This window comes from Neomonachus schauinslandi, chromosome 6, assembly GCF_002201575.2.
Source record: "Neomonachus schauinslandi chromosome 6, ASM220157v2, whole genome shotgun sequence".
Lineage (NCBI taxonomy): Eukaryota > Metazoa > Chordata > Mammalia > Carnivora > Phocidae > Neomonachus > Neomonachus schauinslandi.
In genome coordinates, this window is record NC_058408.1 from 151,945,086 (window position 1) to 151,964,921 (window position 19,836).

The 19,836-nt window shown below is 48.5% G+C and overlaps 2 protein-coding genes across 2 annotated transcripts in view; one reads left to right on the top strand and one right to left on the bottom strand.

Moving 5' to 3' along the window:
• Positions 1–1,143, bottom strand: part of C6H10orf143 (chromosome 6 C10orf143 homolog) — a 43,962-nt gene extending 42,819 nt beyond the window's left edge. The window contains exon 1 of the mRNA XM_044916628.1: positions 1,027–1,143. Within this exon, the coding sequence (XP_044772563.1) occupies positions 1,027–1,128 (102 nt within the window). The 5' untranslated portion in view covers positions 1,129–1,143. The remainder of the gene's footprint in view (positions 1–1,026) is intronic.
• A 15,317-nt stretch (positions 1,144–16,460) lies between these two features.
• The window catches only part of GLRX3 (glutaredoxin 3), a 31,698-nt gene continuing 28,322 nt past the window's right edge, over positions 16,461–19,836 (top strand). Inside the window, exon 1 of the mRNA XM_021703775.1 lies at positions 16,461–16,588. Coding sequence (XP_021559450.1) covers positions 16,500–16,588 — 89 coding nt within the window. The 5' untranslated portion in view covers positions 16,461–16,499. The remainder of the gene's footprint in view (positions 16,589–19,836) is intronic.

The following is a 19,836-nucleotide window of genomic DNA, read 5'->3' on the forward strand; positions in this document are numbered from 1 at the left end:
GCACCAGCCCCATACCTGTATTTAGGGTCCCCATTCCACTGCTCTGGACTGCTCACCTTCACACATTATGAGCAGCAGAATCAAGCTTCCACCTTGTTGGAGCCAATGTGATTTGAAGCCTCCGTTACAGAAGCTTAACCTGTGCCCTGGTAACATGGACCCTGGAAGTGGGGTGCTTCTGTGACAGGGCCTTAAGTGACAGTGGCTTCGTGGTCAGGCAGTGGGGGGGTGAGGAAGCTCATGCAGGGAAGGAGACTAGCCACTTTTGTTATGCTGTGCAAAACATCTGAGAAAACAGTGCCTGCATTAACTCAGGGGGCAGATTCCGGGCTTATCAAGACTGTAGGTGCAGAAGAAACAGAAGAACTCAAACGTTGGGTATGTTGGCGGCTCCTTGGTGCTCTTAGCAAGGAACCGAGAAATAAAGGTGGGGTGAGAACCAGCCAATTCGCAAGCAAAGGTGGAAGTCACAGAGCGCTGCTCCACCCCGACGGGACTTCCTCCAGCTCCCTAAAAGGCTTCCCTTCCAGTCTTACGCAGGTCCAGCTCCCGCCGGACCTTGATCGGGGGCCCCCACCACCAGTCACCTCACCTCACCCAGTTCTCTCCGCCCAAAGCACTCCACCCAGGCGTGTCTGCTCACCCCGCAGCCCTACCCCGCCCAGTCCGCCGCCTGCACGTGGGGGCGCGACTCGGGAGCGCAGCGCGCACACCCCGAGCCCGCGCTAGGGTCAGGGACACTGCGAACGACACTGGGTCCGCTCCTTCGGACAGTGGGGAACAAGAGCTCCAACTCCCGCATCTCCGCGCAGGCGCGGGGGGAAGGGGGCAGAGGGGGGCAGCGCCGCGGCCGCGCCCCTGACCCCGCCCCCTGGCCCTGGCCTCACCCACCCCGCCCGGAGGGCGCGGGCGCGACCCCGGCCGGGCCTCCTCCCGGGAAGGCCCCCGGGGAGACGCGAGGCCCAATGGGGCATGCCCAGGGACTCCGCCATCCCGTTCCTCACGCCCAGGCCCCGGGGGGCTCACCGCGTCCCCCGGAACCTGAAGCTCCTCCGCCCTCCGCCGTCGCCACCGAGCCGGCACCAGGGTGTCCATGCGGCCCCAAGCCCGAGTCCGCGGGCCTCTCATCCCCACCGAACGCCGGACGCCGGTCCCAGCCACTATGTCCACGCCTCCTTCCCCACGTGTCCCGGGGGAGCCAATGAAAGACGGGGACGGGGAGAAGCCCGCCTGGGCGTGGCCCCGCGGGGGCTGCAGGCCCGCGCAGTGAAGACCAGAGTCTTCTGGGCAAGAGGGGGCTTCTGTCCCAGGTCATCCTTTCGCGGAGGGCCAGGCTGTCACCTCTCCGACCACTCCAAAGAACCTACTCCTTTAGCGTCTGGCCACGCCTCGTCTACAGGCGGTGGATCGGCTGGGGGAAGCTCCCGCCTCTTCGCTGTCGTCATTGGTCGTTGAGCGCCGTCAGCAGCGTCTTCCTAGGGCTGGTGGCTGATGGATGGCGCAGCGAGCCAGTCCGCGTGGGCGACTGTTGGAGCGCGGGTCTCTGGGAGCTGTAGTCCCGAGGAGGGCCTCACTTCCGGGCGGCCGGGGCCGTGGGGCGGCTCCGGGTCCCCGGCCGGGTGTTGCCCTGGGCGGGGGCTTTCTCGGCAGGCTGGAGGGCTTTGCAGAGGGGAAGTGGAGGCCTCGCCGCCCGTGGCTCCGCTGCGCTCGCGTCCTCAGGGAGCCGGGCCCGGAGCAGGCATCTCTGCCCAGACCGGGCCGTAAGGCACTCCTATGAATAAACACCTGTCTGAGCCGAGACTTTGTCAGTGGCTGGCCCGCGGCGGCAGGTCACCGAGCTGTGGCCAGCGGGGAGTAAAGCTGGTCTGCGGAGGGCAGGGCGCCGGGACAGAGTGGTGGACAGAGACAGGGTGCGTGGGCGCTGCGTCCTCTCCTGCCCAAGCGTCAGCTTCCCGGGGCTGCTGCAGCCTTCCTGCCCCCATGAGGACGGCTGGCGGGAAACTTGCTGGAAAGGAAGAAAGCCCCGAGGCCCGAACACTTTGAGCTTCTGAACCAACCCACAACTAAGTGCCTACCAGTCTCCAGACTTCTGGCTGTGTTTCTGTTATTTGAGTCATCGAGTGTCCTGCTGCAAGTGAAGACGTCCTTGGTTGCTCTGCCCAATTCTGAACCATTCTGGTGAAACGAGTGAGCCCCCCTCCCTTGGGCTACTTGCCGCAGGATCTTTGGCGAGTTAGGTAGCTCAGCTACCTCAGTTTGCTAAGAGAGTCGATTTTGAAAGTTCTCAGCATAAAAAAAAAATTAACTGTGTGAGGTAACAGATGTGGTAACTGACCCTATTATGGTAATCATTTTGCAATATAAATATATATCAAATATAATAAATAAATGTATATCAAATCATTACAGTTCTACAATGTTCTATGCCAGTTATATCTCAATAAACTGGGGCGGGGGGGGGGACCTTGGGGCCAGATGTGTTTTTGGAATTAAGAATCCCTAGGATTTTGTTTGTTTGTTTTTTGTTTTTTTGAAGGGCAGTGTATATATCGTGTGAAACACCTTCAGCAGGGCCTGGGATAACATCCTATAATCAAACACAATATTTCTGTGGCAAAATGTGTGAATGTTCACAAATATTCACCCTAAGTGGGATATACAGCGGCTTTAACTAGTCTCATATTTATGTGAGTTTGCACAAAACTTAGGAAGAATGAATTTTTAGAACTGTTTGCATTTCAGAATTGAAAATAAGGTGCTATCATGAACCTCTATGACTACCTCTACCTTAAAAACTTTTTTTTCGGACTTGCAGTTTAGATTAAATGATGTGCCTTGTCGTCTGATTTCAGTACCACTGGTCTTTGTGCTTGGCGCTGCTCTTTCAGATGCTGAGTCCACCGTTGGGTCATGAGGGAAAGCTTAGCCTACAATCTAGTGACAGATACTCTGCTTGACCAAACTGCGCTTAGGCTCCCCTGAACTCTCTTCTCAACTAGTCCCTGACTTTTGGGCTTCCATGTTAGTCTCTGCATTGTCCAATTTAAGCAAGAATCCTGCTAAGTCAGTTTGCCAGAATCCCCTATCCTTGACACGAGATCAGCCTCAATATCTGATGGGGCTCCTCATTCCCCACATTCCCCCAGGTGATGTCTGATCACCCGGCCTGCCTTCGGCAAGAATCCCGTTAGGCTGATTTAGAAAGAATTGTCCCTCACCCCAGATGCTTCCTCCTAGTAATTTTTCACCCACCGACCTTCCCCTGCCCGCATCACACTCCTTGGCTATAAGTTCCCAGTCTGCTTTGTATTGGGAATTGATCCTATTCCTCCCCTACTGCAAAACTCCAATATAGTAGTTCCTATAACTGTCACAATACATTAACTATTAGAAAAAAGACTGTCACAGTGGTCCCCCTGAATAAAGTCTGCCTTACCTTCATGTCAAGTGTCATGAATAATTTTTTCTTTAACACTGTGTACAGAAATAGATATATCTAATAGACTGCAATTTAGTGTAATACACTATTTACCAAACACCAAGCATTTGGGTACCAATTACAAGATGTATACAAAACTCTGCTATTACTTAACTTGGTATATTTGTTTAATGTCGTAAATTTTTTAAACTAAAAATAAAAATAAAACATCTGTTAAATGATGTTTATAGTGCTCATTTTAATATACAAAAGCAAATACATTAATTTTTAGAAAAAAAACTGGAAAATCCTCATGACATCGGATTCTTGCATATATATGATTCCAAAAGCAGAGTCAACAACAACAAAAATAATTTGGACTATATCAAAATTAAACACTTCTGTGCATCAAAGGACACTATAAACACAGTGATAAGGCAACCCACAAAATGGATTAAATATTTGCAAATCATGTCTCTGATAAGGAGTTAATACATAAAGAACACCTACAACTGGACCCCAGAGAAACAAACAACCTGATTAAAAGTGGACAAAGGACTTACATAGACATCTCTCCAAAAATGATATACAATGGCCAATAACCACTTGAAGAGATGTACAACATCAACTAATCATCAGGGAAATGCAAATCAAAACCACAGTGAGATACCACCTCACACGCATTAGGAGGCCTATCATAAAACCACAAGTGTTGGCTAGAATGTGGAGAAATTATAAGCCTTGAGTACTGCTGGTGAGAATGTAAAATGGTGCAGCACTATTAAAAACAGTCTGGCAAAGTAAGTCAGTCAGAGAAAGGCAAATACCATATGATTTCACTGATATATGGAATTTGAGAAACAAAAGAGATGAACACAGGGGAAGGCGGAAAGAAAAAAAAAACAGAGAGGAAAACAAGCTATAAGAGACTCTTAGCGCTAAAGAACATACTGAGGGTTGATGGAGGGAGGTGAGTGGGGGATGGGCTAGATGGGGGATGGCCATTAAGGGGGTGTTATGATGAGCACTGAGGGTTGTATGTAAGTGATGAATCACTAAATTCTACTCCTGAAACCAATACTGCACTGTATGTTAACTAACTAGAGTTTAAATAAAAACTTAAAAACATACAAAAAACTATATGGCATTTCCTCAAAAACTTAAGAATAAAATTATGATCCTGTAACTCCACCTCTGGGTACATAACACAACATAACTGAAAGCTGGGGCTCGAACACCCATGTTCATTGCAGCACTAGACACAGTAGCCAAAAGGTGGAAAGAACCCAAGTGTCCATAGACAGATGAATGGATAAATAAAATGTGGTCCGTCCATACAATGGAATATTATTTAGCCTTAAGGAAGGACATTCTGACACCTGCTACAACATGGACTCCTGAAGGCATTATGCTCAATGAAATGAGCCAGTCACAAAAGACAAAGTATAATCCTACTTATATGAAGTACTGGAATAATCAAACTCGCCAAGACAGACAGATGGTGGCTTCCAGGGGTTGGGGGAGGGGACTGGGGAATCAGTGGCTCATGTGTGGAGACCTTCAGTTTAGAAAGACGTGGAGAGTTCCAGACGTGGATGGTGGTGATGGTCGCTTGATGTCACTGAACTGTACACTTAAAAATGTTTAAAATGGTGAGTTTTATGTTATGTATATTTTACCACAACAAAAAGTAAATATATTAAATAGTAAAAGTGAAGTGTTTTTCGGTGCACCACTTACCATCACTTGCACACTGCCTTCCAGGGAAATGGCTCTCAGGAGGAAGGTGACCTGAGTTCCAGTTCCACCCCGCTCATCTCCAGCTCCCAGGCAGGCTGCTTTAACTTCTCATTCCCCATCCCTCTCAGTGTATAAAGGTGGAATGCTAAGAGAGGTGCCTACCTCAATGGGGTGCTGTGAGTTTTCGGTGAGATACTGTCTGTAGAGTGGCGGGCATGATGCAGGATGCACAGTACGTGGTCAGCTCGCTGCAGCTGCCTGACCACCTCTGGTCTGTCCCCATCTGAGTGCTGGATGTTTCTGGAGCTTTGGTTTGCTTATGGCTGCAGAACCTAACTAGTGATGTACACTGGGGCAACTGTTCATTTCTGAGCCTCAGTTTCCCCATCTGTACAGTAGGAATAAAATAGCTTGCTCCTGTCCCCTGCCTTCCAGGAAAGAGGGAGCTTCAAGGAGTGGCTGCAGATTGTTTGAAAAACATGCTCAGGGCGGGCCTGGGTGGTTCAGTCAGTTAGGTGTCTGACCCTGGATTTCAGCTCAGGTCATAATCTCAGGGTCATGAGATCGAGCCCCGCCTCGGGCTCTGCGCTGGGTATGGAGCCTGCTTAGGATTCTCTCTCTCTCCCTCTCCCTCTGTCCTTCTCCCCACTCATGCACTCTCTCTCTAAAAGTAAATAAATAAAACATATATTTTAAAAAAGAAAAGAAAAACATGCTCAGCTTAGCCTGGCCAAGGGAGACGTGTGTGTGTGTCTGTGTGTGTGTGTGTATGTGTGTGTGGTGTTGTAGGGAGGGGGTTGAGTAACAGTTTTGTTGCAAAGCTATGCCTGTTTTTCCATTGACTTAAATATCCTCCCTTTCAAGGTCCCTCCAATGACCTCTTTTAAAAATTACTACCTCTGCTTATCTTGCTGGGATGTAAAGAGGCAAAACATATTAAGCCTCTAGCACAGAGCCTGGCACATAGTAGGTGTTTAATAAATGTCCCTTCTTTTCCTTCTTGCCTGCTTATTAAAAGAAATTCCTGACACTTCCTTGGGCACTAGTATAGGGTTATGTTTTTTCTTTGAAATCTGCAGTTTTTAGATATTATTATAACACTAATGGTCATCATCTTTGCCTGGAAACACTTCCCCCTAATCTGCAATGGCTTGTTTCTTGTTGTTCAGATGTCGACTGAACTGTCTCAGAGGGGCCGCAAGGGGTTAGTTTTCTTTTTTACGACTGGGGTTCTGTACTCCCCCCCCCCCCCCGCAGAGTGCTTGTTCTCCACTGGCCAGGGACAGGCCTGCAGCTGGACACAGGCCCTGGAGCCTAGAGCAATCCGTCTGGCATCCCTGATGTCAGTGAATCCCCACAGCAACACTGCTGGGCCATCTTTGTGTTCAGATAAAAAAACCAGGCTCAGACACGTTGCGCGCAGTGCCCAGGGCTGCAGAACGCCTGGGTGGCAGCCCTGACTTCTGACACAGCACCATCTGGATGGCCTACCCTTTTGCTGCCCTGTAGCCTTTCCTTCCTGTGGAAAGCCTCCTTATTAAGCTGCAGGTCTTCCCGAAAACCAGGCGAGTTGGATCAAACAAGTAAGAAACCCTCCCCCCCAAGGGCTCCAGTCTGCTATTCACCCCAAGGGCCTTGGTTTCACAGCTCAGTTTCCAGGCCCCCTGCTGTAAAGTGCAGGCCCCCAGAGGTGGCCTTTGCAAGGTGCAGCTCTGTTGTACATCCTTACTCTGCATTCCCACCTGTGTGCCAGAAGTGGCTCATGCATGGGAGTGTGTGGTCAGAGGCTTTCTCCTCCCTGAGAACCTGGCAGGTCTCTGCCTCCTTGTGTCCCTCCTGCCCTAGCAGCCTGGGTCTGCCTGGTCCCTTCACTGACCAGGGGCCTTGTGCATGTCTGGCCTCTCTCTCCCTGCCTTTCTCTTTCTCCTCATTGTTCGAGATACAGCTGCTGTCCATCTTCTCCCATGGGACCTCCCCTCCACCTGTGGGGACTGGCCTGGTCCTTCACAGAAGCCACCTTCTTTCTGTCATGCTGTCCCTATCTTCCCATCTGCGTCCATCTGGACTTGGATGTTTTCTGCATAGAGCTGGCATATGACAAAAGTTCATCTTGGTGAATTAACATGGAATATGTGCTTCATATGGAAGCCTTGATGATGCTTTCCTCTCCGTCCATGAAAGAAGCCATCTTACAAGTGAGACCATTTTTGGGCACATCACAAAGTCAGAACTAGAAGGGCAAAGGTTCAGTACTGATGGGCGACTGAGGCTCGCTTGCTTGTGCACCTATTCACCCATTCAGAAACATTAAATTGTCTACAAAGTGGAAGGTTCTCTGAGTAGATGTAGATCTGTCATCCGTGAACTCAGTGGCTGTCCCTCCGTTCTCTGGAAGCTCTAGGAGTGTGTTTATCTCTATGTCCCCACCACCCAGCACAGGCAGGACCCAGGGTGGGATTCAGAACAAAGCCAATGAATGAGTGAACGTGTTATTTGCTCCAGCCGTGGCCAGGAGGCCTTCAAGAGAGGTGCCATGGCCTCTTGCCTTTTCAGGGCTGCTATCAGCTGACGACATTTATTGTTGCTGGGATGTTAAGTGGAATGACAAACTTTCCTATCTCTTGGCCCTCGTTGTCAGCCTTGGTCTTCAACTCTACCGTGAACAGGCAACTTGTAAGGGTCTCTCACTGTGGACAGGCTGTTTTATTCCTAGAGGATTCAAATCTGAGAGATGCACCTCTCTCCAGAAGATCAGCGCATGTTTGTTTTCCTGCGGGTCATGGGTTTGCTCCAGTGCCCTTTTAGCTCAGGCTCTATTTTCTTTTATGGCAAGACTTGGTGTAAGATTTCTCTAAATGCAGTCTTTATAATGATCCAGGAATACTTCATTGAGGAAAAAAAAAAATAACCCACCATATTTCAACTTTCAAAATAATATCTCTACGTGGAGAATTTTGTGATCTAAGCCAGTTCCCTAAATTATTTCCTGGCATTGTAAATGTGCCCTTCAGGGGTGACCAACAATAGATAATTATTTAATACTGAAAGACTTTATGACCAGTGCAAATTAGAGATGTATATGATGCTATACAATGTTTGTGCCCCAATCCATCCCATAACGTAAGTGTGAACCCTTGCTACGTACAGAAGGCAAGCATTTCATGGTCTGTCGTTTTGCATTTTCTTCACAGGTGCTGTAAAAAAATAAAAATATTAAAAACCCACAACTGTGCCTTATAAAGTCAATAATAGCTTTCTGTTTGAATGGAAGTATTAATTGTATCTCATCTTAACTTATCTCTGCTCCTAATCACTTGGCAATGTTTGCCAAGCGCCAGACACCAGCGTACTCTCTGTGCTACGCTATGTCTCAACAATAGATTGAATTTTTAGCATGATGTTTTCTATTTCATCCTAAATTTCTTTTATTTGCGAGTGTATGAAGTCACATTGCTTACGTTTGATAATCCATTTTTGGCATGTATTTTCATATAAATTATAGGGTGTTTTGGCCTCTCGGCTCTCACGACCTAGCGAGGGGAACCCCCTGCATGTGGAAATATGACTGTGTGTGGGTTGGAAGTAATAAGGGTTATAAATGACTCACTAGGTATAGAAAATAAAGGAAAAGACTTATTGAGGAGAAGTAAAGAAGCTTGCTCTCTTTATGCACCATGAAAGAAGGCACTATGAGAGATATATTACTGCCCTTTCTTGTTATTTCTAAGGGGGTTTTTATTAACCCCTTTTTATCAATCAAAATAAATTGATTGCCCATGAATGCAATATTTCCTGACTATATACAATTTGAAATTACAAAACAAAAGCAAAACCATGGAAGCTCATATACTACATCTTCCGGTAAATAAGAGACAGACCCTCTCCGAAGAGATTGCTAAATAGTGTTAAAGGTTTGTACCATCCCTTAGAACATTCTCTTTAAGGACATGATTAGGCCTTGGGATTCTTTTGGAATTCGGCTTCATCCTGCCGTGTTAGTGACCAGGTATGCTAGAACACTGTCATTTCATATTTATGTCCCATCATAAAAGGACATATTTCTGTAAGGTAAATACGGTATGGCCAATAATAACTCAGTCCTGTGGAGGAATGATGATTCAAGGGGAGAGAAAACTGGGTGCCCAGAAACCCACTGTGCATCCTGAAGAGGGGTCCAGTCACTGCTCCTTGTGATTCAAGGACAAAAAAATGCATGGAAAACTAGAAAACTGGGCTTTCATCCAAATAGCGGAAAGCATCCCTCCTGGTCTGCCCCAGTCCTGAGAGAAAGCCCGAGAGTCAGGGACAATAGGAATAAAGCGCAGCAGGATAGAAGGTGGGGCTGACAGGGCTCCCCCCATGGAGGGGCCAAGGATGCCAGATAGCTCTGTCCTCTTCCATCTCAGCCCCTAGGGCGGCTGCGGCTGGACCTCTGCCAGGCTCGGTACCTGGCAGAGCTGTCCTTAGGGTCTGCAGAACTGGCCAGATGCGGCTTAGCGGCGCCGTCTCCCTTAGACATGGGGCATCAAGGGCTACTCTTTCCAGGCTCCCATACCTCTTCATCTTATCCTAGGAAGGAGACTTTCACCTCTATCTCCTGTTATTCATTCTGTAGTTCAACACAATCGAACTGAGAAAAGGATGTATGTCTTGGTCGGAAAGTCTAAAGGGGGTGTTGGCATTGGAATTTTTAAGTGAGATATTCTGATTAAATAATTAAATAGTAAATAAGTAATAAATAAACAATAAATTAAATAAGTATTAAAGAAATAATAAAGTGTATTTCATATGAATGAGTAATAGATACTGACTTAATGTAGGCTACTGATGGAGTTAACCCCAAGGTTTGCTTTCCCCTGATGGAAGGACACATCCATGGAGGTGTCAACTTAGCTACTTTGTTATGAGAACATGAAACACTGACTCATTTATGTTATATACATACTACAGGGCAACAGGACCCATGCAGCGTGTAAATATCAGTGGTGTGCTTTTTTTTCCCTTTCTTTTTTTGCTTGTTTGGTTCTGGAGGAAGGAATTTAAAGTCAGTAGTGATTTCACAGGAAAACCGCCCCAGCCATTGAAAGCTGACAGGGGCAAGCCAGTTTGGAGACCACCGAACAGGGAATCCCTTCTGGATTTGAAGCAAACCCAGATTTGGTCCCCGCACCCAGAGTTATGTCATTCTTTTGCCACCCCCCCTCCCGAAACTGCCCCCGGACTTCCTGGAGAGCAGCTGCCGTAGGCAGTTGCGGAGGCTCCCGAGTCGGCTGGGTACAGGTGCCTTGAGCATCCTACATTTCTGCCCCGACCAGCCCACCAGATCTGGCGGGGGGCCATTGTGCTGGGCCAAAATTCACACAGCAACTCTGGAAAAGGTCCAAATACACATTTCAGATGACAAAACAGAATCCTGGTGTCCCTTTGTCCTGCACCTGGGGGAAAATGTCATTGTTCTGTTTCACAGAATAGAAAGTGCAGGAGAGACTATGGACTCTGAGAAACAAACTGAGGGTTCTAGAGGGGAGGCGGGTGGGGGGATGGGTTAGCCTGGTGATGGGTATTAAAGAGGGCACGTTCTGCATGGAGCACTGGGTGTTATACGCAAACAATGAATCATGGAACACTACATCAAAAACTAATGATGTAATGTATGGTGATTAACATAACATAATAAAAAAAAAAAAGGTGCAGGAAGCGTTCAGGCCGACTTTCGAGGAATTTAGGCAAGGGTAAGATTGTAGTCATTGATTTAACTAAAGCCAAACGGATCAGCTTTCCAGGTTGGGATGGCATCTGTCGTGTGTTGAGAACCAGTGACTATGAGTTGTGCATCATGGAGCTGTGTCTTTAAGGAACACGTGTGTGTGTTCCCAGTGTTTCCCAGACCTCTGTACCCTGAATTTCTTCCATGGGCAGGAAGGGCCAGCTCCACTCACAGTGCCCATTGGACGCTCCAGATAGCCGTGACATCTCCATGCCAGGGCAGACCGTGAGAGAATGCCAAGGTTGGCGGGACAGAGGCCCATGCGTTCAAATGAGACCACACGGATGGGGAGCCAGTGTCTAGAAGGGTGCTTGCTGAGATCAGCTGTGGGAGCCACACAGCCCGAGGAGCTCGCCTGGTTAAAACTTCTTAGCTCTCTTAAGAATTACTTTTTTTTTTTTTAAGATTATTTATTTGACAGAGAGAGAGACACAGCGAGAGAAGGAACACAAGCAGGGGGAGTGGGAGAGGGAGAAGCAGGTTCCCCGTGGAGCAGGGAGCCCGATGTGGGGCTCAATCCCAGGACCCCGGGATCATGACCTGAGCTGAAGGCAGACGCTTAACGGCTGAGCCAGGCGCCCCTTAAGAATTACTTCTGATTGAGAAGTGATCTTGTTTGTGACACCAGATCAAGTTCATCTGTGTCCTTAGTTTCTCAAAACTCAAAAGCAAGAATTATAAATAGGAGCAGAGAATTAACACCAAATGGATTTAGAGAATACATACACAGACATACATGGGCACACAGACAATACTGTAATGTAGAAGGTTGACCCAGGACAATAGGCAGCTGCGTATAGACATACACAGTGATTATGAACACTCATCATCAACAGGGTGTCCTGGACTCTGCACCTGCCGTGATCACACCTGCAAACAAACACGCATGTGAGCGTGCAAGTGACAACGGCGTCCTCCTCTCCCCCAGCCCTGCCCTGGCATGCCTTCCTGTACAGTACGGACCTAGTAACTGTTACAGAATGTCAACTGAGAAGCGGGGGGGAAGGTGCTCAAAGTTGGCAGGTCAGGGAAAAGCACCTGTTTGGTGGATCAGCAGAGTGTTTACAGATATGAAACCAGTTTGTGTAAATTCTGAATTGTGGCCTCTCTAGGTTGCATAAAGGAGCCACCAACAAAGGATGCTCCTTGCCCAGCCTGAGGAGGCAGCTGATGCCACCTACAGCCTGCAGACTGGCTCTGCATCCGATCCGGCCACCCTGTCCGGCCCTCCATGGAAGACAAGAGATTAGATTGATGCTGGGGAGGGAAATGGGCAGTCAATGCTCAGGATGAATTTTTTTCCTGATAAATTATAAATAAACATGAGTTTAAAAATTATCTGACTAAAGTGTTTTTGGAGATCGCAGTAATTGGATTAAGATTTGTGAATACATTTCTTATAAATATATTTCTTCTAGAGAGCACCTTATGAGATATGCCCATGTCTGTGTGTGTGTGTGTGTGTGTGTGTGTGTGTGTGTGTAGCAAGCCCAAAACATTCAACCCAATTCTAGATTAGGTTAGCGGGTACATGGTTATCCATGTAGTCGTATCTTAGGAGAAACCAGATTGCTGCGGAACCATTAGATAACGCACACTTCTGAAAAGAAATAGAATGTATTTTTATTGGCACAGCCAAGATGAAGTACGTCTTGAAATGTGTTTTACAAATAAACTTGCACATAAATTGTCCATTCACTGCTTCGAAATCTTTTTTTCACGTTTGAGGAGCTGTCAGGGGTCCCTAATAAACATGAGTCTTATTTAGTTTACTGGATATGTAATTCTTCTTTTCTTTGAAAATAATTATTTTTCAAACAAGTGCAGCAAAAATACAACCAATAAAAATCTAGCTATGACAGCATAAACAACCTTTACAGCCAGCATATACATAGAGTTCTTCCAATAAAAGCAGTTTCTGGTAAGGAAAGGAACACAGAAAATTGGCCAACTGGTGCCGAGATCCAAGGCTGGGGTTCCTAAGGGTTGACAGACAGACCCTCACAGCCTATTCCCATTTCCCCATTGGGATAGCCCCTGACTGTTGGGGACAGTTGGAGCATCCCACCTGCTGGCATATTTCAACATGGTTTGTGAGACACCCTCCCCAAGGCCCATTCTTGAAGGGGCCACCAAAGCTGTTGGACAGTGGGGTGAGAAGTTCCTTGGAGGGCTCTGCAGGGCAGGACACAGACCCTCTGCCTTTTGGTTCTCCCTATCCTGCATCCAGCGCTGTGGTCTCTCGAGAGGGTGGTACCAGGGTGATGGCAGGGCGGGGGCACAGGGATTAGGGTGGATTTCGCAGAATCTGGCCCAGGGATTCTCCTCTGGATTTTGGTCACCTCTAGTCCACCTGTCGGGGCTCTCTGGAAGTGCCTTATTTGGGTCCTTCCCAGCCCTGCACCCAGTGGCGGTCACTGTGCCCCTTCTTAGGAGCCCTGGCCACCAGTGCGTGTGGAGAGAGCATGAGCCTGTGGGGGGAGGGGGGGAGGAATGGGCTCCTGGGCATCCCCAGCCAGGTGCAGACTCCTCCTGGGGAGCTCCATGTTCGCGGGTTCTCAGCAGACGTGCGGGTGTTCATTTATGCTTTTTATAGTAGCTGGAGAAGATGTTATCCCAGCTTGAGAACAGAAATTAAAATATGTATCCTTCAGGTGCAAATCTACTGTACTTACAGTTTTACTGTTTCTCTGCAGGGGGGCTCCATTAATCTTGTAACAGGGAAATTCCTAAGGAAATTAATTCCCTCCAGTTGGGGTTATTCTCAACTGGTCTTCAGGGGCGGAGTAATTGGAATTTAAGAGTCTCTCTTAAAAGAAAGGAAACATTGGCCATTTCACTTGAATAACAACACTTTTTAATGCCATGCTTTGCCCATTAAAAATGCTGGCTCCTTCTCTCCCTCTCAGTACTCCTGTGTCTCTGGGCTCCTTGAGGTGAGGTTTACAAACCTCTGCCAGGCGGGGGTTTCGTTCCCTGTCCTCCACAGTCCTCCTCTACAGTGACCGGGTATTCCTCTCCACCATGGCTCATTGGCGTCTGCCCAGCACACGGCCCTGTGCCCTGCCAGGGAGTGACACTTGGCCCCGGGAAGGAAGGATGTGTCATTAAAAATGCACAGCTAAACTATTTCCTTGCCTAGGGCACCTGGGTGGCTCAGTTGGTTAAGCGACTGCCTTTGGCTCAGGTCATGATCCTGGAGTCCCTGGATCGAGTCCCGCATCGGGCTCCCTGCTCAGCAGGGGGTCTGCTTCTCCCTCTGCCCTCTTCCCTCTCGTGCTCTCTGTCTCTCATTCTCTCTCTCTCAAATAAATAAATAAAATCTTTAAAAAAAATATTTCCTTGCCTATTTAGGAGCAGTAAATGTTAGCTGTCATTACCTGGAAAAATAATTATACCTCCATCTCTCTCTCACACACTCCCTCCTTTAAAATGGGGTCAACTTACCAACATCAAGTGGGTGGAGCTGCTTTGCTGCCAGGAAGGCCCCCTGCAGCTCTGTCTGGAACTTTGGCTCTCCCAGACCAGGATTTCAGTCTTCACAGCCCAGAACCCAAGCATGGGTCCCCACGTTCCAGGTCCCTGAGCTGCCACACAGCACCCTTGGGGAAACCTAACGTCCTTTTCAGGGCTGTGCTGGAAGAGCTGTTCCTGGTTCCTGAATGAGCAGGGTCTGGAAGCCTAGGAGAGGCTCCTACCCAGGGGACACTTCAGGTAAAATGTCACTGGGTTCCCAAAGGGGATGCCCTGAAGGAATAGGACATGGCTACGTGATGCTTACCTACGAGGTCAGCAGAAGTTCAGTGCCTGGGATGAACATACATTGGGGACATTGGCCAAAATCAGCCCCAATATCTTGCTTTCCTGTGTCTTTGAGCTTTTGAGCACCAACAGGGGCCTTTGGGAGAGCCCAGTCCAGAGTACTCTGCAATAGGCTACACCAGTTTGATATGATAATGAGTTTTTCCCTTTGGGTGCAACATGCTTAGAGAGAGGACAGGGTATTAACAGCACCTGGGTGGGATGGGGTGCCGTGGTGGGGCACCAGATGGGCGTGCGGTGGTAACAGAAAGCCTAGGGCAAGTCTTGATGCTGCCCCTTCCTTGCTGTGGGTCTGGTTGTTGCCTTAGCTATAAGGTGTAGGTAGGCAGTGATGTTTTTACATAAATACAGACACATGTTGAAGGCTTTGGCAGGCTGAAAATCACCATGGGCATGTATATATGGTACAGACCTGTAGCTCAGACACAACAGCCAAATACTGCTTGGGCTCAGGGCCCAGTGGAGAGGTATTTGTGGCCAAAGTCAGAGCATTTTAAAGCTCAGAGGTCAGCTTCTAACTGTTAGGCCTGTTGATGTCAATAGTGAGAGCTGCAGAGAGAGCAGGAGGCAGAAGTGGAAATGTAATCTGGGAGTTTCCCTAACATTCTTCTTTGAAAGTAGATAGGTGCTCTGTAGCTGGTGTGCGCTGCTCTCAGCAAATTCCATTTGAAGGGAAAGTCAGAATTTTTAAAACATTAGAGGGAGTGAATACTGCTGCTTTTTGAAAAAGAATCACTATAGCACATTTCCCTAGTGCATTACAATTTCATTAGTTTTTAAATTACAAAGCCAGTCCATGTTCTTTGAAAAAATGCAAATGATACTAAGAAGTACATGATGTAAAAAGGGAAGATCCTCCCTTTGACTCCCCTCCTTCCTGGGGGCGAGCTCTCCTAACACTTTGGGGCATATCCTTCTGAAGACCTTTTTTTCTATGCTACGTTCATCTATATATAGCTATGCTATTTTATTTACCTATAATTCTGTTTAAAATGGCCATCGGAGTATATACATCCTGTTTTGCAAGGTGCTGTTCCCCCCACCTTCTACTGCATTTTTATATAGTAATCTCTAGATTTTATTTATTGAAAAAAAACTTTTTTTACATTTTAAAATAATTTCGTGTCACGCGCAGTTGTAAGGAATAATACAGAGAGATCCTGTGTACATTCTCCCCCAAAGATGACATCTCGCAAAGCCATAGAACAAAACCACAACCAGGATGTCGACATTCACGCCATCCGCCCGTCTTCTTCGGATTCCGCAGTGTTACTTGAATTCATTTGCGTGTGTATGTGTTTTGTCCCATGGATTTTGTGTTTAGGTTTGCATATGTACCACCACAGCTGGGATACAAAACAGTTCCTCGTGGCTCTTACTGCATGTGATCTCCCATTTTCAGTAACATCCCGCCTTTTACTTAATTTCATTTTAGGTTAAAACGTCACCTTGTTGAGCGTCCAGACCTCGTGACTTCACCTGCACTCCGCCACACGCGCGCACCCCTTCTCCCAGCGGCTGTAGTCGCCGCCGACGCGCTGTGGACTCCCGGGTAGGCGCGGAGACCCGGGGAGCCGGGAGCACGCGGGCCCGGCGCGCGGGCACTCCCCCGGAAGCCCCGCCCCGCTTCCGCGCTCGCGGCTGGCGCAGGCCCGGGGCGGGGCCGGAGGGCGGGGCTTCCGCGCGCAACGGCCCGAGGCCCCGCCCCCGCCAGCCGCCCACGCTCGATTGCTCCTGTCTGGCGGCGGCAGCATGGCGGCGGGGGCGGCTGAGGCGGCGGCGGCTGTGGTGGAGGTCGGCTCAGCCCAGCAGTTTGAGGAGCTGCTGCGCCTCAGAGCCAAGTGAGCGGCGCGGCGGGCGGCAGGGCTGAGGGGACGCGCGCGGGGAGCGGCCTCTCGGGCGGCGGCGGCTTGCGGCCCGGCTCCTTCGCGCCCCGCCGGCGGGGCCTGTTGGGGCGGCAGACTTGTGGGGTCCCCGGCTTCCGATCCCGGCCCCCTGGCCCCGGAAGAGGAGCGGGATGGGGGGCCGAGCTCGGCCCCCGGCCCGGCCCCGCCGTCCGGCCTGGCGGCCCCGGGGCCTCCGGCGACGCGGTGACTCAGCCCCGGGGCCGGGGGGGAGGGGGCGAGCAGACCCCGCCGGCCCGCGACCCAGGCCCGGCCCCGGCCCGCTTTGTCAGCGGCCCGCGGTTCAGGGAGGCCTAGCTGCTGGGGCGACTGTGCCCGGTTGGCGCCGAGCGTTCGTGGCGCCCGGGGAGTTCGGCGGTGCCCACTCTGTGCAGCTTACCTGCCGGCTGGGGTCGGCTCTGGTTTGGCGCACGTGCTTCTAGCTGTCGGGCCGCCTTGGAGAGGGGACCCGGGGGTGGGCACGGAGACCGTGCTGGGGGAGGGGGCGCTTACGGGCCGGTGTTCCGGGGCGGTGCCGCAGCCCGGAGGCCGCCGGGCCCGGGAGCCCTGCGAGGACCGGCTGGGAGCGCCAGGGTCCGATTGCCTGCGAGGCGGCCCCCAGCCCTGCCTCTAACTAGCCTTGGAAGCCCTGGGCAAGTTTCAGAACCGGGCCTCAGTTTCCCCAGCGGTGAAACGGATGAGAGTCGTGGCTGCGTCCGGGTGGGGCGGTGGGGGGTGAATGGGGCGATGCGGGCGCCGTGCTGGGCTCGCGTGCGGGAGCGCTGGCCCGTAGTCTCTTCAGCGCGGAACCCAGTGCCTGCGTGGCGCTCCCAGGCGGGGCACGCTTGTGGCCACAGCCAGTGGCATTTTGCCCCCCGAATTTGAAGTAGCGGCAGGTGGTGCTCCGCTTGGGAGAGCGAGTGGGACCGGGGAGTTGTCTGTGTTGGAAACGGAGCAGGGCGACAGGTATCTCCATACGCTGGTTGGTCACGCTTGACGGAGGTGACGGAGTTAAAGGTGTTAACCAGAGCAGCCCGTTTGACATTTCAGGTTTACTTCGAAAATTGTTTAGGGGGGAAAGGGGGCGGGGATGACCATTACTCATGGATGAAGGGTGGGTTGTGATTCATCCAACACTTGCGTATAGGCAGCCCAAGTAGGGACGGCGCCAGAGGTGGACTCTTGAAAGGAGCCGGGCTTGTGTGCACCTGCCCTTCCTGAATGTTTCAACTTACTGTCACCTGAAAGACTGTTTTGCCTCGTGTGTTGCACATTTTGGTTTTTATGTTTCATTTTTTATCATAAAAATCCTTGAAATCACACGGTCCATACGATTTGGATGTATTCTTCCCGGTGGTCTGTACTCGAAGTGATCCAGAAAACAGCATGCCTTTTCCGTAGTGATTAGTTGAAACAGGGCACCTGGAAATGATGGATGGCCTCTTGGAAGGAATAAATCTCTGCCGATTTTGTGAAAATGAAAGCACTGGAAAACATTAAACAGTACTTGTTACCGTAATCATTTAAAAATCTACTTCCTAAATACCATTTCTCAGTTTTAAAATTTTATGTGAATTGACATTTTTGCGGGCACCTGGATGGCTCAGTCGTTAAATGTCTGCATTCTGCTCAGGTCATGATCCCCGGGTCCTGGGATCCAGCCCTGTGTCAGGCTCCCTGCTCAACTGGGCGTCTGCTTCTCTCTCTGCCTCCCCTGACTTGTGCTCGTGCTCTCCTTCTCTCTCTTTCAAATAAATGGATAAAATCTTAAAAAATAAATTTTTGTTTTGCTTAAATCGTCTCAGGTGTTTGTATATCACTGAAACCCCAGCTGGTCTATACAGGGGGGTATTAATACCCATTTGTAAAATACTTAAGAGTCTAGCATATGATAGTATTTAATAAATTGTAGCTGCTGTTATCTGCAGACAAGTAACTGCAGCAGCAGAACACCTAGTAATAATAGAGAAACAGCTCTTCATTGAGCACTAATTATTTTGTTGATGTACAACCAATGTTCATTACATTGTCTAAAATCATGTTAGTTAGGATTTGAACGGGGCCTTTAAAGTTTTTCCTCAAACAGGGCACCATGCAAGTTGGGTTATTTCATGCAGACATGTAACCTGAGAGGGTAGCAGCATTTATATTTGTTTCAGGTTTATGTCCTTACGCTACTAGGCAGTGTGTACTTAGAGAGCTGAGCATCTAAATAGGAGGTTGTTGTGGATAATGTACAATTACTATTAATATGCTTTTATTTTTAAATATTTTTATATTTTTGTTTGATCTTCCCAATATCCCAGGGTATTAGTTATTTCTAATTTATTTTGTTTTATTTTTAAAAGATTTTATTTATTTGACAGAGCGTGAGCACAAGCAGGCAGAGCAGCAGGCAGAGCAGCAGGCAGAGGGAGAGGGAGAAGCAGGCTTCCTGCTGGGCGGGGAGCCCAATGTGGGGCTCCATCCCAGGACCCTGACCTGGGCCAAAGGCAGACACTTACCCTACTGAGCCACCCAGGCGCCCCTAGTTATTGCTCTTTTACAATATGGAAGTTAAGATTGCACATTTAAATTATGATTTAAATTACTCTTCAAAACCATGTTAGTAGTAATGGAATTTAAATTGTGTGGGTATACCTTTTTCCTTTTTTTTAAACTGTTAAGAGTATAATTAATACACAATAGTATATTAGTTTCAGATGTTATCTTTTTTGCATAGGTCAGTTCATACTGTTAAAAATTTGGTAACATTTAAATTTTAAAAAATATAATCATATTGTGAGCATTTTTCCATGTCATTAAAATTCTTTGAAATATGATTTTTAATGACTTGATAATATTTTGTTATAGGACCATTAAAAAAGCTATAGTGTTTTTGAAGAATTGATTCTTCCTGTTATTTGGCTGTGTAAGATAATGGGAAGGTGTCTTTACTCCTTAGGATAGATACTTGACAGTGTGTAAGAAATTTCTGAAAGGTTCCAATTTAATTTTTACCAGTAGGATATGGAAATGCTTGGCTCCTTCAATCTTTTTTTTTTTTTATCATGGAATATTATTATTTAAAAAGTCCTTTTTCAGTTTAGTTAGAAGTGGTATCCCAGCTTTTTAAAAAAAATGAGGCATTACTTACATACCATAATAAAATGCACGGATTTTAATAGCTAGGTGTGATGAATTTTAACAGTTGTACATACACAAGT